This window comes from Quercus lobata, chromosome 2 (assembly GCF_001633185.2).
Source record: "Quercus lobata isolate SW786 chromosome 2, ValleyOak3.0 Primary Assembly, whole genome shotgun sequence".
Classification (NCBI taxonomy): Eukaryota; Viridiplantae; Streptophyta; class Magnoliopsida; order Fagales; family Fagaceae; genus Quercus; species Quercus lobata.
The window spans coordinates 51,578,459-51,592,970 of NC_044905.1; the positions used below are offsets into that span (position 1 = coordinate 51,578,459).

The 14,512-nt window shown below is 34.3% G+C and overlaps 1 protein-coding gene across 1 annotated transcript; it reads left to right on the forward strand.

Annotated features, from left to right (window-relative positions):
* Nucleotides 1–10,742: 10,742 nt before the first annotated feature.
* On the forward strand, nucleotides 10,743–14,320 carry LOC115975807 (uncharacterized protein DDB_G0275933). Its single transcript, XM_031096795.1, has 3 exons — nucleotides 10,743–10,930; nucleotides 11,376–11,523; nucleotides 13,998–14,320. The coding sequence occupies exons 1-3, from the start codon at nucleotides 10,876–10,878 to the stop codon at nucleotides 14,074–14,076; spliced, it is 282 nt and encodes a 93-aa protein (XP_030952655.1). The 5' UTR covers nucleotides 10,743–10,875; the 3' UTR covers nucleotides 14,077–14,320.
* The last annotated feature ends 192 nt before the right edge of the window (nucleotides 14,321–14,512 follow it).

Sequence of the window (14,512 nt, forward strand, 5' to 3'; positions counted from 1 at the left end):
CTTCTTAGTAATGTTCTATTTGTTGAAATCTTTGGTCAATTTTTGAACTTTTTAGATTCTATTGATGTGTTTTGTGCTTGGTGTGTTCTTAGTGATGTGTTTTGTTCACGAAATAAAAAGTATGTGAAAGATGGGTAGTTTCTGTTGGAGAGCCTGCAAATATGCTACTCACCAACTTGCAAAATTTGCACTGTCCTCTGCAAAGTACTCTTGTTTCAATAATAACAGTTTGCAGGTAGCTGTACACATCTCTTGTAAGGAAGATTTTGATTTTCTGGAATGATTGACATTAAAGGTTATAAAAAAAAAAAAAATTATACAGTATTTGAAAGATGGCATCGGAAGTTTTCTCATAACTAAGCAGCAAGAACAAAAGTACAAAATAAAAGTACAACAATTTGCAAATTACATGGCCATATTATCCACAAATACTTCCTCCCAAAAAAATCAACCACAGTTGGCTATGTAATCTGCCCATATAGTTGCAGTGATCGCATCACGATACTCGGTCATGGTTCGTTGTGCCCAAGGATTAAATGCTTCTTCATTCCCCCCACTTCTGACTCAAGCATTTGCTGTTATGCTTGCATCGTATCTTTCCACGTTTGATTCTTCCTACGCATAGAACATTTCGTCCGACTGGTTATACATGCGTATGAAGTTGTGCAATGCACAGCTCGCGATGACAATGAGTCGTTATTTAGACTGTGAGAAGGAGTGCATTTCATTTAGAATCGGGAACCTTGCCTTCAACATGCCAAAGCACTGTTCAATCACCATTCGTAATGACGAATGCCTATAATTAAAAAACTCTTGCGGGGTTGTAGCTTGCCTATTCGCACCTCGAAATTCTTGGGCATGGTATCATACAGATTTGTGTGGTGGGAGGAATACAGTGCTTATTGCATACCTCAAATCCACAAGATAGTACGATCTTGCAATAAATCGATATAACCATTGGCATTTAATGATACAAAGGCACGAGTAACAACATTAATATCAATAACAATTTTCTTATGTAAATTAGTTTAAATTACCTTTAGGCGACCAATGGAACTGGAACTTGGCATGTCCAAGTGCCTCTTGCATCACTCTTGAATCATTTGCACTTCCCTCCTATCTAGCATGCACATATGTAAACCGCATGTCGAAGTTGCATGCACACATCACATTTTGAGATATCTCACTCCTTCTATCTCTGAAGGCAGTGCTTCTATTGGTCGGCATAGAAGCACTGATATGTGTCCCATCAATGGCCCACATACATCTCTATTAACAAAACAGTAATATTCATTGTGTATAGTTAACAAAACAATAATTGATATAATAAAAATATACTGTTATAAATTGACTAATTTAAAACAATAATTGAATTAATAACAAGATACCACTATAGTATCACACCTTAAACCATGGATAATATTTTTTTATTTCCACAAAGATGATGAGGAAGCTTGGTTGCATTATCATCAGGTCAAATTATGAGGCATCCCAATGAATGAATAGCTCGCAATGCACAACAGAACCGCCTTTGAATGATTTCAAGAGAATGTTGAAAGTGGTTTGTAGTCAGCCTAAAGTCAGTATTATGTCCAATAACCTATAAGAACGTCCCAACCAACTCCTCTCCTGACACAATGCCAGTAACTTCCTCTAACAAGTGTAACCTCTTCAACTCATCACACAAATGCTTAAAAATGTGAACATCCATGCGAAATATGTCATAACAGACCTAAGGATTTTCTTCAAGTACTTCTTCTACGTAGGACTTACCACTCAAAATACTAGTGCACCTACAACTTTTGATGTAGTATTTTTGGACATGGTCAATACACTACATCACGTAGGCTGTGGCAACCTCGAATTCTACATCACTTTTATCGTGATCTGAATTGGAGTTGGTCATGACTGAATCACACCTATGGGCAACCAATGAGTTCACATAAGCCACTATACTAAGTTTAGTAATATTTTGTTACAAGCCATGATATATATCCAACATAAATAGTTTTGGATAAGTGATATATAATATCTCATCCACAAAAGACGCCATTATGTGTGTTACGCACATAACCAAACAAGCCCTGATTGAAAATTAAATTTTAGTAATATGTGTGTGTGTGTGTGTGTGTGTGTGTGTGTGTACCAAGCAGGGTGTAAACATATGTGACAACCAAGATAGCATTAGCGTTAGACATTAAAGAAGACAACACTCAAACATTAGCCCGAACCATAATAGTATTTTTAAACATGGAAATGGAATAAAGCTAAAGATGATGTTCAACCAAAACTATCATGCCGTGGCTATCAAAATACACGATATCGTCAACCACACCCCTTCTAAGTCGACTACAGTACACTACCAACGAAATCCATCTAAGCCTTACTCCTGTTTGCCGTCATGGAAAAGAAAGCAGCTCTAGTTTCAGGATTATAAAGCTCTTTTACAACCGTGCAGTAGGTGAAATGATCCATATTTGTGTAAGAGTTGACCACAACAACTGCTTTGTCAATTGAGAACCTATCAACCCCCCACAAAAAACTCTCTTGATTGGGGCATAGTGTCAATGGACCTATTAAGCCTTGCCCTTGACACCTCAGTGAAGCCCTTTATAGCCTTAGTCATCTCACTAAAGGAGCCTCCTTTCTTCTTTTTTCCACCCACATGAATCGATTTGGCTGACCGCTTTTCAGCATGCCAATTGCTTTGCCCTTCAACCGATGTGGGTAGCTCCTCTACGTCATCCCCACTATCAGCTTCCACATTCACATGTACCCCCGTCGATAGGAATGCCGCATTGATCTCTCACTCTTCATCATTGTTTGGAGCTAGTTGGGCAAAAGAAATTTGTAGGAAGCCCGTGGCAGTGTTGGCATTGAAAAGCTATCCTAACAGCTTGTAGTATTCAAGCCCCTTTTTTCTAGAACTCCTTGCATCTATGGTTGGCATATTAATAATTGTATATATCAGGTTAAACACATGCGGTATAGATTTATATAAAAACCACTATGAATGACTTGGTAATTATTATGTATAGCCATAACACTTACCGCAATTGTATGTACCAAACGGGCTCATAGTAACTTCAGTTGAAGAAAGAGATATCCATATGTAAAAGAAATTGAATAGTATTTGTTAGGATTTTTAGTGTTGGCTAATTCTATGACTTGAACAATTTTCAATTGTATTCATTTGGTGCACTTGAGGTTGAAGACTAAAGAATTCATGTTCATTGTGCAAGTTTATAGAATTTGGTTGACCAAAATTAGGGGTGTCAAATGGGTGGGTTTGGAGTGTGCATAATTAGGTTGGGTATATAAAACCTATTTACCCAACAAATTACTTTTAACCCAAACCCAACCCAACCCAATTATTATGGGTAAACCCCAACTCACCAAATTATCCAATAATCAAAATTACCAAAATGCCTCTAAAACTTGAAAATGACCAAAGTACTCCTAAAGTCCTTTTAAATTACCAAAATATCCCCTAAACCTAAAAAAATACCAAAAATGCTCAAAAACCAGTAAAAATGACCTAAATACCCTTAAAATTTTAAAAATAACCAAAATACCCTTGTAACCTAAAAATTGACCAAAATACCCTATAAACCTAAAACATGACTGAAATACTCTCAAAACTTAAAAAATTACAAAAATATCTTTGAAACTTAAAAATCACCAAAATTCCCCCTATACCTAGAAATTGATCGAAATACCCCCTTAAATCTAAAAATGACCAAAATACTTTGAAACCTAAAAATTGACCAAAATACCCTCGAAACCTAAAAAATGACCAAAATACCCCCGAAACCTATAAAAAGACTGAAATACCCCTCGAAATCTAAAAAATGACCAAAATAGCCACAAAACCTAAAAATTGACCAAAATACCCCATAAAACTAAAAAAATGACCGAAATACTCCTGAAACCAAAAAAATTACCAAAATACCCCTAAAACCTAAAAAATAACTGAAATACCCCTAAAACCTAAAAAATAACTGAAATACCCCTAAAACCTAAAAAAATGATCAAAATACATCCCGAAACCTAAAAATTGACCAAAATACCCCCATAAAACTAAAAAATGACTGAAATACTCCCGAAACCTAAAAAATAACCAAAATAACCTTGAAACTTGTAAAATGACAAAAATACTCCCGAAACTTAAAAAATGATCAAAATATTCCTAAAACCTAAAAAATGACCAAAATACACTCAAAACCTATAAAATGACAAAAATACCTCTTAAACCTATAAGATGATAAAAATACACCCTAAACCTAAAACAATGTCCGAAATACCTCCAAAACTTAAAAAATAGGCGTAAATGCACTTTTAGTCTCTACATTTTAATTTTACCACTTTTAGTCCCTAAATCAATTAAAGCGTTCCATTTTGGTCCTTTCCATTAACCCACTACCGGAAATTGTTTAGGTGGCAAACGAAACTATTAAAATAATAATAATAAATTTTATTTTACTATTAAAAATGCCATGTCAGCTTATAAATTAAAAAAAAAATTATTTATTAATTTTAACTAAATAAAAAAAATTTAAAAACAGATCGTTTAAAAAAGAAATTAAATTAAAAAAAAAAAAAAACCCAACAATGGCAACCACAGCCACAGGCACATGCACAGCTCTCTAAGACCCACCTCAAATCCATAGATTCCCACAAACCAAATACAACGATGCCGTTCGCTGGCTCCTTCAACTCTCTGCCTTCGACCACTTTGCTGTCCTCTCTCTCTTCGACTCCGACTCCAACACCCCCTCTCTTGAAATCCACTCTTCAATCCCCAATCCCAAACCCTAACTCGAACCCCTCAATCCATATTTTCTCCGCCTTCCCGAATCTCCTCCCTCAAGACCTCCCAAACCCTAACACACAAACCCCTCATCGCCACCTCCACCTTCTCCGGGTCCCTCCACCTCCTCTTCACCAACGCTGTCGACGCCTAGCTCGAGTCTGAGTGCTCGGTCCCCGCAAAGGAGCTGCATGTTGGGGTTGTATCTTGTGTCGATGTGAAGGATAGTGGGGCTGAGTGCGTGACAGTGGAGGGGCTGAGGTCGGCGATGGTTTACCTCCAATCTCTCATAGTTCAATGGGTCTCTATTAGATCGATGGGTTTAAAATTTATGGGTTTGTTTATGAGTTTCTCAAATTTAGGTTTGAAATTTATGGGTTTGTTTCTGGGTTTGATGTTTGTATGGAGGGTTTGATTTTTCATGTGATGTTCTGGGTTTGCTAGAGATTGAGGGTTGGGTTTGGGTTTGTGTTCTTTGTGTTTTGAATCTTTGAAGGTCTTTGTATTTTGTAGATTTGTGTCCTTTGATTTTACGTGTTCCATGTTGGCATGTTCTTGATTTTTTTATTTTCCTTGGCAACCAAACATATTATTTGAGGAAGAACATGAACATGTTCTTCATGAATACTGGGAAGAACATAATTTAAAGAATTTTTTTAATTTAATTTATTTTTTAAACAATCTGTTTTTAATTTTTTTTATTTAGTTAAAATTAATAAATAAATTTTTTTAATTTATAAGCTGACGTGGCATTTTTAATAGTAAAATAAAATTTTTTATTATTATTTTAATAGTTCCATCTGCCACCTAAGTAATTTCTGGTAGTAAGCTAATGGAAAGGACCAAAATGGAATGTGTTAATTAATTTAGGAACTAAAAGTGGTAAAATTAAAATGTAGGGACTAAAATGGGAAAAAGCTAAAATGTAGGGACTAAAAGTGCATTTACGCCTAAAAAATAACCAAAATACCCCGAAATCTAAAAAATGACCAAAATAACCTGAAACCTAAAAAATTACCAAAATACCCCCCAAAACCTAATAAAATGACCAAAATATCCCCAAAACCTAAAAATTACTGAAATAGCCCCAAAATCTAAAAATTAATGAAACTTCCTTAAAACCTAAAAAATTACCGACATTCCCTTAGAACCTTTAATTTGACAGAAAATACCCTCAAAACATCCAAAATACCCCAAACCTATATTTTGGTAATTTTAAAGGCTTCGGTTGTATTTTGTTCATCTTATAAGTTTAGTGATATTTTGGTCATTTTAGATATTTTGAGGGGTATTTTTGTCGTTTTAGAGGTTTATAGCTATTTTGGTCATTTTAGATGTTTCAGGGTATTTTTGGTAATTTTAGAGGTTTCGGGTTATTTGTGGTCATTTTAGAGGTTTTGGGATGTATTTTGGTCATTTTAAAGGTTTAGGGGTATTTTCATCATTTTATAGGTTAGAGGGTATTTTGGTCTTTTTTTGTTTTTTGTTTTTTTAAGGGGGTGTTTTGGCCATTTTTAGGTTTCAGGGGTACTTCATTCATTTTATAGGTTTTGGGGGTATTTCGGTCATTATAAAGGTTTCGAGGGTATTTCGTTATTTTATAGGTTTAGGGGAATTTTGGTCATTTTTAGGTTTCAGAGTATTTCGGTCATTTTTTAGGTTTTTGGGGTATTTCGGTCATTTTTTAGGTTTCAGGGGTATTTCAATCATTTTTTTTTTTGTTTAGGGGGTATTTCAGTTATTTTTAGGTTTCTGGGGGTATTTCGATTATTTTATTTTATTTTTTGTTTAGGGGGTAATTTGGTCCTTTTTTAGGTTTAGGGGGTATTTCAGTCAGTTTTTAAGTTTCGGAAGTATTTCGGTCATTTTATGGTTTCAGGGCTATTTTGGTGATTTTTTTTTTTAAGTTTTTGGGGTCTTTTGGTCATTTTTTAGGTTTAGGGGGTATTTTGGTAATTTTTGAGGTTTCATGGGTATTTTAGTCTTTTTAGTGGTCTTGTTATATTTTAGAGTTGGGTGATTTATAGAAATAATACTTGGCTCATAATTGGGTCCAATTGGGTACAAGTTCGACAAAAAGTTTTGTTAGCCATTCTCACAACATTCAAACAAAAACTTTCGCTAGCCATTTTCAAGTATGATGTCTATCTGCTTGTACAAGAATTCTAGTTAGTATAGGCTATTTAACAACAACCTTCATAGTGGATTTGTTGAGTTGAAGTTTGTCATGGACTGTTTTTACGTTTTCACTCCATCAATAAATCCTTATTTCTATGTGTGAATTGTTCATGTGATGTTTATCTTGTGCTTGTTTATTCATGATTATTGTTTTTAGGTTCATGTTTTTTAGCATAGGAAAACTATAACAAATGTGTGAAATTATGAGTTTTTGATGTGTCTTAAAGTGGTAATTGAAGACCCAAAGATTGCTTAAGAACAACTTAAGAAAATGTGAAGTTTCTATTTCCTCGACCCCTTCTTGATTCCTTCTCAATCTATTGAGATTTGAGATGTGGGAATCAACAAAAAATTAGTAACACGAAATAGCCCAAAACTTGTCAATTTCAAGCTTGATTCGAGATCCGTTTGTTGCATTATTTAAAGGACATTATAAGCCATCTAGAGAGAGAGAGAGAGTGAACTCCATTTGTGCAACTTAGGTTTGTGTAACCATGTTTCTCTTAGTTTTCACCATACCAAAGAGTTTCAGGTAGATTTGAAGATTAATGGGTGAAGGAGTTGAAGTCATAGCAATCACCACAGACTTCTTGTTGTGGGGAAAAAAAATTCAAGAGGTTTTGGAGTTAGTTGGAGGTTCTAGTTGTGATCACGGGTGTGTCATCCATAGAGGCAATTCATATGATTAAAGAGTCCAAAAGTTTTGATTACTTGGATTGTAATAACTTCTCTTATCATAGTGAATTTGCATCTTGGGAAAGTTCCCCCCTCGGGTTTTTACTTTAGGGCAAATTGTTCCATTAGTTTTCTCTGAGTTATCTTATTGTGTGTTCTGTATTTTTCACTGCATTTATATTTGATTGCACAATATTGATATTGTTTACATAACCAAAGGTTGTTCATAACTTGACTAATTAATCACTTGGCCTAATATTAGTTAATTCACACAAGCGGGGTCTAAATAACCCTAACAATTGTTGTGTTTAAAATTTATTATTAAATTTTATTTTATCAAAAAAAATTTATTATTAAATAATTACTTAAGACTTACAATAAAAACCAGGTTCTTTATGAGGCAAATGGAACCTTGGAAGCTCACATCTGGGGGGCTGCAATCCGTATTGAAGATTTCAAAGAAGCAAATGGGCTGGAAATTAAACACAAGATAGACAAGAAGGATCACTGGGAACCTCCTCCAGTGGGTTTCTATGTCATTAATGTGGATGGTGCTATTCCTTTGGCCAATGGACACTCAAGGATTGGAATTAAAGTTCGAGATAGTGAGAGCAGATTTTTAGCAGCCATGTCTATGCCCCTCCAAGGAAGATATTCTGTCGAGGAAACTGAGGCAATCGCAGTGGAGCAGGGATTTGTGTTGGCAAAAAAGCTTGGCCTAGAGAGAGTTATCATAGAGAGCGACTCTCTCCTGACTGTCCAAGCTGTTGAAGCTAATGATGTTAGAGGAGCTGTTGGTCACATTGTGAAGGGCATTTTGCAAAGTTTATGCAGCTTTTTGGAGTAAAAAATCAGACACATTAATAGGATTAGCAACAAAATAGCCCATGAACTAGCTCAGCATGCTAGAAGAATTAGAGAATCTTTCATTTGGAGATTGGAGATTGGAGATTCCAGACTTTCTGTTTGAACTAGCTAGATCAGAGGGAGTTAGTTAGGCGGAGTAGTGTTTATGGTCTAGACTGTTGCTGGTTCCCTGTTCTTGTGTTTTTTGATTTTCCAGTGGCCTTTGTATCTGCTTTCATGTTATTGAATGATATCTCAGTCTCTTCTCAAAAAAGAAGAAGAAGGAATTGAATAGTATTACACGCTAACAGTAACAGAAGACAAAGCCTATACCTTATTGTAATTTAATATCACACGCTAACGGAAGAGAAGGCCTAAAAGGAATAGATTCCAAAGACCAAAGTATAAGCTACGAATAAATATTGAAAGTAAATTGGTTTTAGGCTCTTGATTTCCATGTGGCACCTTGCACCAACTATTTTACGCAACTCATACAAGTATGTCAAGAAGAAGCAGTGGGGGTAGAAGCTGTTAGTAAAAAGAGAACAAAGAATAAAAAGCGGGACAGTTTAGAGAGTTTCAATCTATTACGTTCGCTTTTGATGATGCTCTGTTAGGCAAGTTAGAAGGTGCTGAGAAGAGTTGGTACGTTTGCTTCGAAATGAAGATGGTCTATTTAAGATATATGACAACTTGATTATGATTAAAGAGTCTATACCACACAGGAAAGAGTCAGTACATATAGAAGAATAACAGTTTTGTGTGTGTGGTTTTTTTTTTTTTTAATTAATTGATTAATTTTTTATTTTTATCATTAGTTTGAACAGACAAATCCCTCTCTAGTCTCTACACTTGGGTAACGATGGAAAAATGTCTCTGCCCTGCATCGACCTGGCAAGTCCCGCCCTATCTTGCCCCCTTTTTTTTTTTTTTTTTTTTTTTTTTTCAACAAGTAGACGGGGTGGGCCAAAAATTTTGCCTACCCGCCCCCATCTTGTCATGATTGATGAGTACTGTGTAATTGTTATTTCTCTTCTCACATTCTTCGCATTGTAGCCCAATAATTAAATTTGTGGTGGGTCTACCATAAATATGGAACCACTATTTCACTATACTCCAAGATTACTTAAAAATTTTCTCATACATATGATAAAATTAGGTGATAGAATTGATAGACAAAATATTCGTGGAACATGAAGCAACCGTTGTCTTTTCACATAATCACATGACAAGCTAATAAGGACAGGCCATTCATCTAGAAGATTTAAGCAATGCCTATCATATGCTTTAAAAGATATTGGGTTTATCTCTATATATTAATAGCATTCAGAATTAAAAAAAAAAAGAAAAAGCATTAAGACAGTTAATTATGGTTTCAAAAAATATCAAAAATACCTCTAATCTAATTAGATAATTCTTATTCTTAAAAAATAAAAAAATGGGGTTATAATTGTAATTCAACAAAATTTAAAAAAAAAAAAAAAAACTACTAGAGAAATATTTAAATATATCTCACGTACGTTTGATACATTTTTTCCTAAAAGCTAGCACACACTAAATCCAATAGTTACTCAATTTCAAATCCTAAATTTTAGTTTCTTAAAAATTCCTTTATATGTAACTTCACTAACAATAGATAAATTCAAATTGAAAAATTATATTAAACTCAAAATAAATAAATAAAACCTCACACATGCGGAGTGCATAAGATGAGGCTAATATATACTAGCCTCATCACACGCACTTCGCGCGTGTGATGAGGCTTTTTTTTTAGCTAAAAAAAAACTTTTTTTTATTTTATATATATATATATAGTTTTTATTTTGAGAATATAATTTATAAGGGCGCACGTCATGAGGTTTTTTTTTAGCCAAAAAAAAAAACTCTGTGTTTATATTTTATATATATAATTTTTATTTTGAAAATCTAATTTATAAGTGTTTAAAGCAATTTGAAAATTAACAGGAAAGTGATCCTATTTTTTAGGCAATATTTTAGTGAGAATTAGAATTACATTTTTATCAAATTATCCTTTAGTTTTATCTCTATTTAGTAAGGCTATTTTTGAACTAAAAAAATAAGGAATTGAACTTTAAATAGTAGTATAGATTAATTACGCAACTACCCAAATATCATACAATCTGGCCCAATATGGCAGCCCAACAAAAAGTGATACACTCACATGCCTGTGAGCAAAACGTAAAAAAAAAAAAAAAAAAAAAAAGGCATGAGGCTCACACAGTCACTCCAGCCACTACGAGTCTTTGACACACTGAACTCAAAACCAATAGGGTTCTCTTCTCTGAGCTAAGGAATTCTGAGAGAGACAGAGAGAGAGAGTTTAAACTTTGTAGTGGTATTCTTCGATGGGTTACGTACAGGAAGCACGTGAGAATCACGTGAAGAAGAAAGTAGAAGAAGGTAACCAACCATTTTCTCATGGCATTACTTAAAACCCTAAACCCCTTTGTTTGGTTCCTGAGAAAAAAAAAAAAAAAAATTCACGTGTTTAGAATTTTCTGCATTTTAATACTTCTCTCTGCATTCCTCTGAACAACCAAACAATCATAGAGTTTCATTTTCTAATTTTCGTGAATGTTCACTAAAATTTACTTTCATTTATTTATTTTAAATATTAACTCTTCCAAGAAAGGATTAAATCAGTTGAGGTTAAATTTGAGTGAGTAATTTTCTGTTCTCTAAAAGAAAATTTTAATTTTTGCTTGTAAATTTTGTTTTATTTGATACTATTACTATATACTGTATTTTTGTCTTTCTTCTTTTATATATGTTTAAATTTTGATTTTGGAATTTGTAAAAATGTGAGGTATGCCTAAATGAGCTAATGTGTGTTATACAAATGTAGCTTTAAGAAGCAAAATGAAGCAGAAGGCACTTAAGGAGTGTGATCAATACACTTCAAAGTATGCTCAATGTGCATTGGGAAGAACCTTATCGGTTGTTTGGGCGTGTCGGGAACTTGCTAAAGAGTTGAATGGTTGCCTCCATCAATAGTAAGTGTGAATTTTTTTTTTTTTTTTTTTTTTTTTTTTTTCTGACAAGCAACTTTTTGTATTGATATGATATTTCGTTTCATTGTTTCTGCATTTTTTGTATGCTAGCGATATTGGAGTGTGTGTGTGTGTTTTTGTGGTATGCATATAGTCCAATTCTTTTGATACTGCATATAATCCAATTTAATTTCTGTTGTGCTGTTCTGAGAGGTTTTGGCTATGGAATGATGTATATTCTTTGGTAAAATGAAAATGAAAACCAACAATTGAAAAATATTTATGTGTACAGCGTACATAAATGCCTTTCCACCTTAATTCACTTTATAAATTTAGGATGCTTGAGGAACCAGTTATAGGCCTGCAAGAAACTCATGTTTTAGTGTCATTAAGCAGTAGTGATATTGTGGAAAGAATGATTCGGATTTTGATGGGTTCACAAGTAGCATAACTTTCACCTGATAGTCTTTGGAGATAGTGTTATAGAACATAGCACAACTAATAAAGTTGTTATTGCCATCTTCCATAAGTGGATCCAGCTGATCCTATGAGTATATATTGTCCAAGTCTTTAAGGTTTTTCTTTAGCTTTTGAAATATTATGTTGAGAATAGATTTTTATTCTAAACTGTAAATTCATCTTCTTTTGGAGAAGCATCTATAAGCAATTAATATGGCAATACCAAAAATGAATTTAAACCACTGAAATCATATTCGCTTCATATCCATTAATCTGTTTCTAGCTTACTGCTACTGTTCACTACTCATTGTACTGCATGGTCTAGAGCATGGAAGCTCTTCAAAAGTTTAACCACTTCACCAAGATTTGAGGTGTTTTTCTTTCTACTTGGACATAGTGCTGTAAAGCCTTATCTTATGTATGTCATTTTTTTTTTTTTTTTTTTTTTAAGTAATAAGTTTTATTAGCTGAATAAATGCATCAAATACACAGGGTGTATACTAGGTGTACAACTCCCCTTAAGATCCAAGGTTACAAAGATCAATAAAATATAATAAGTTTGAGAAAGAAAAACTTCCTGATGCAGTCATCCATTCAAATAGGGATCTAAGAACCTGCAATTTCAGGTCTAAAGCTGTCCTTTCACACCCCTTGAAGTTCCTAGCATTTCCTTCCTGCCAAAGGCACCACACCAAGCAATGAGGGATGGCCTTCCAGATGTCGCCATTCTAATGTCGCTTAAAATGGCCTTGTCAACAAGCTATTAAGTCTATAACCCCTTGAGGCATCACCCAGTGAGCCCCAAAAAGGGCAAACACCATATCCCACTACTATCAGGCCAAAGGACAATGTATAAGCAAATGATCAACTATTTCCCCATCCCTCTTGCGCATACAACACCAACTCACCAAAACAATGCTTCTCTTCCTCAAGTTATCCTCAGATAATTCCTCATGTGTGTCATCTGGTAGCTGTTGAACTTGGTTAGAATACTTGGAAATGATAAGAAGTAGAAAGTGACAGTTGTTTGGCATTGTGCCAATACTATTATTGGAGTATTTTAATAGTCATCTCCAGTGAGTTCTTGTATCCATGCACGGCACCACCTAAGGAAGGTTCTATCAATTTATTGGAGCACCAAATCTGTGTCACTTTGACATCCATGGTTGGGTTTCCTGGGCAGTGGGTTGGTATGAAACATTTGATGCTTTCACTTTCACCTCTTAAGGCAACTGGCCTAAGATATTTTCTTTGGTTGGTTGGTCAACTAACTATTGTTGCAAACTTGTAGAGGAACCAATCACAAGAGGGTTGCGGTTCTTACGCATTTGCTAAAGAAATTCCTGAAGTGACAATGGATAATGGCATTTCTGGTCGACTTTCTTAGACTCAACTGAAGTTGCCTTTGATCCTGTTCTGTGTTCAACCTGCATTATGTATCTTTCGGGTGTGACATTGATCACCATGTTGCAGTTACCTAATTTTTACCATGATAACTTTTAGCTTTGGTGGTATCTCACATTAAATTTTCAGTGTTTCTAGATATCAAGATTACATTATAGCTTTGTTATTCTTATCATTATAGAATTGGTCATTGGTATGACCCACCGTTGTCATCTGATGTGTGTATACAAGGATGGCGTCTTTCTTAATTAGTCTTTAAAATTCAGTTTTCCCCATTTGTTGAAATGGTAATTAATATGATGTGTGTCCTCCAGAACACACATCTTTCCAATTACTTCAAACTTTCTACTGGCTGCCATATGCATTTATATAGACAACGTGGAAACCTAATTTAGAACTTCAGAACCTGATGTCTTTATTGTAAATTTACTAGAGCTCTTACTACTTCTTTTTTCTTTTCTTTTCTTTTTTTTTTTTTCTTTTTTTGGGGTGGGTGGGTGGGTTATGATGAGCAAAAGGGTAAATTAAACATAATTGTTAGGATTTATTTAATTACCCTATAATATATTTCTATGAATATTCAAATACCTTACAATTTCTTTTGGCTTTTGCAGCACCAATGATAATGTTTTGGAAGAAATGAAGAGAGAATACATGCTTCAACAAGACGGAAAAGCACCTGCAGGAGTATAGTCTCATACTTTTCTGTAAAGGCCCATTTATGGTGTAGCATTCAATGTTCAATTTGTTATTTAATGCATGGGGGGTAACAGTTCTAATCCATCAGCGTGATGCATATTATTCAGTCACAGTTTTATCTATTGGGGTGATGCATATCATGTTGCAACTGTGTTTTGTCTTCACACGTTTACAATTTTCTTCTGAAACTCTGTTGTTGGGAAGGAAAAATAATAAATTCTGGTGGAATTAGTATGAATTTTTACCCTCTTTTTTTTTGTTACAGTAAGATTTTAAAGGTGACTAGCCCCCACGATCAAACCTCAGGGAAGACTATCAAATTAGTATGACTTTGTAAAGAGAAAAACTGTGTCAATTTGGAGCTTTCCCTTCGCGGGAAATAATCCTGTCCCCTTTGATTGAGATCCTTTAAACTCCAATTTTATTCACA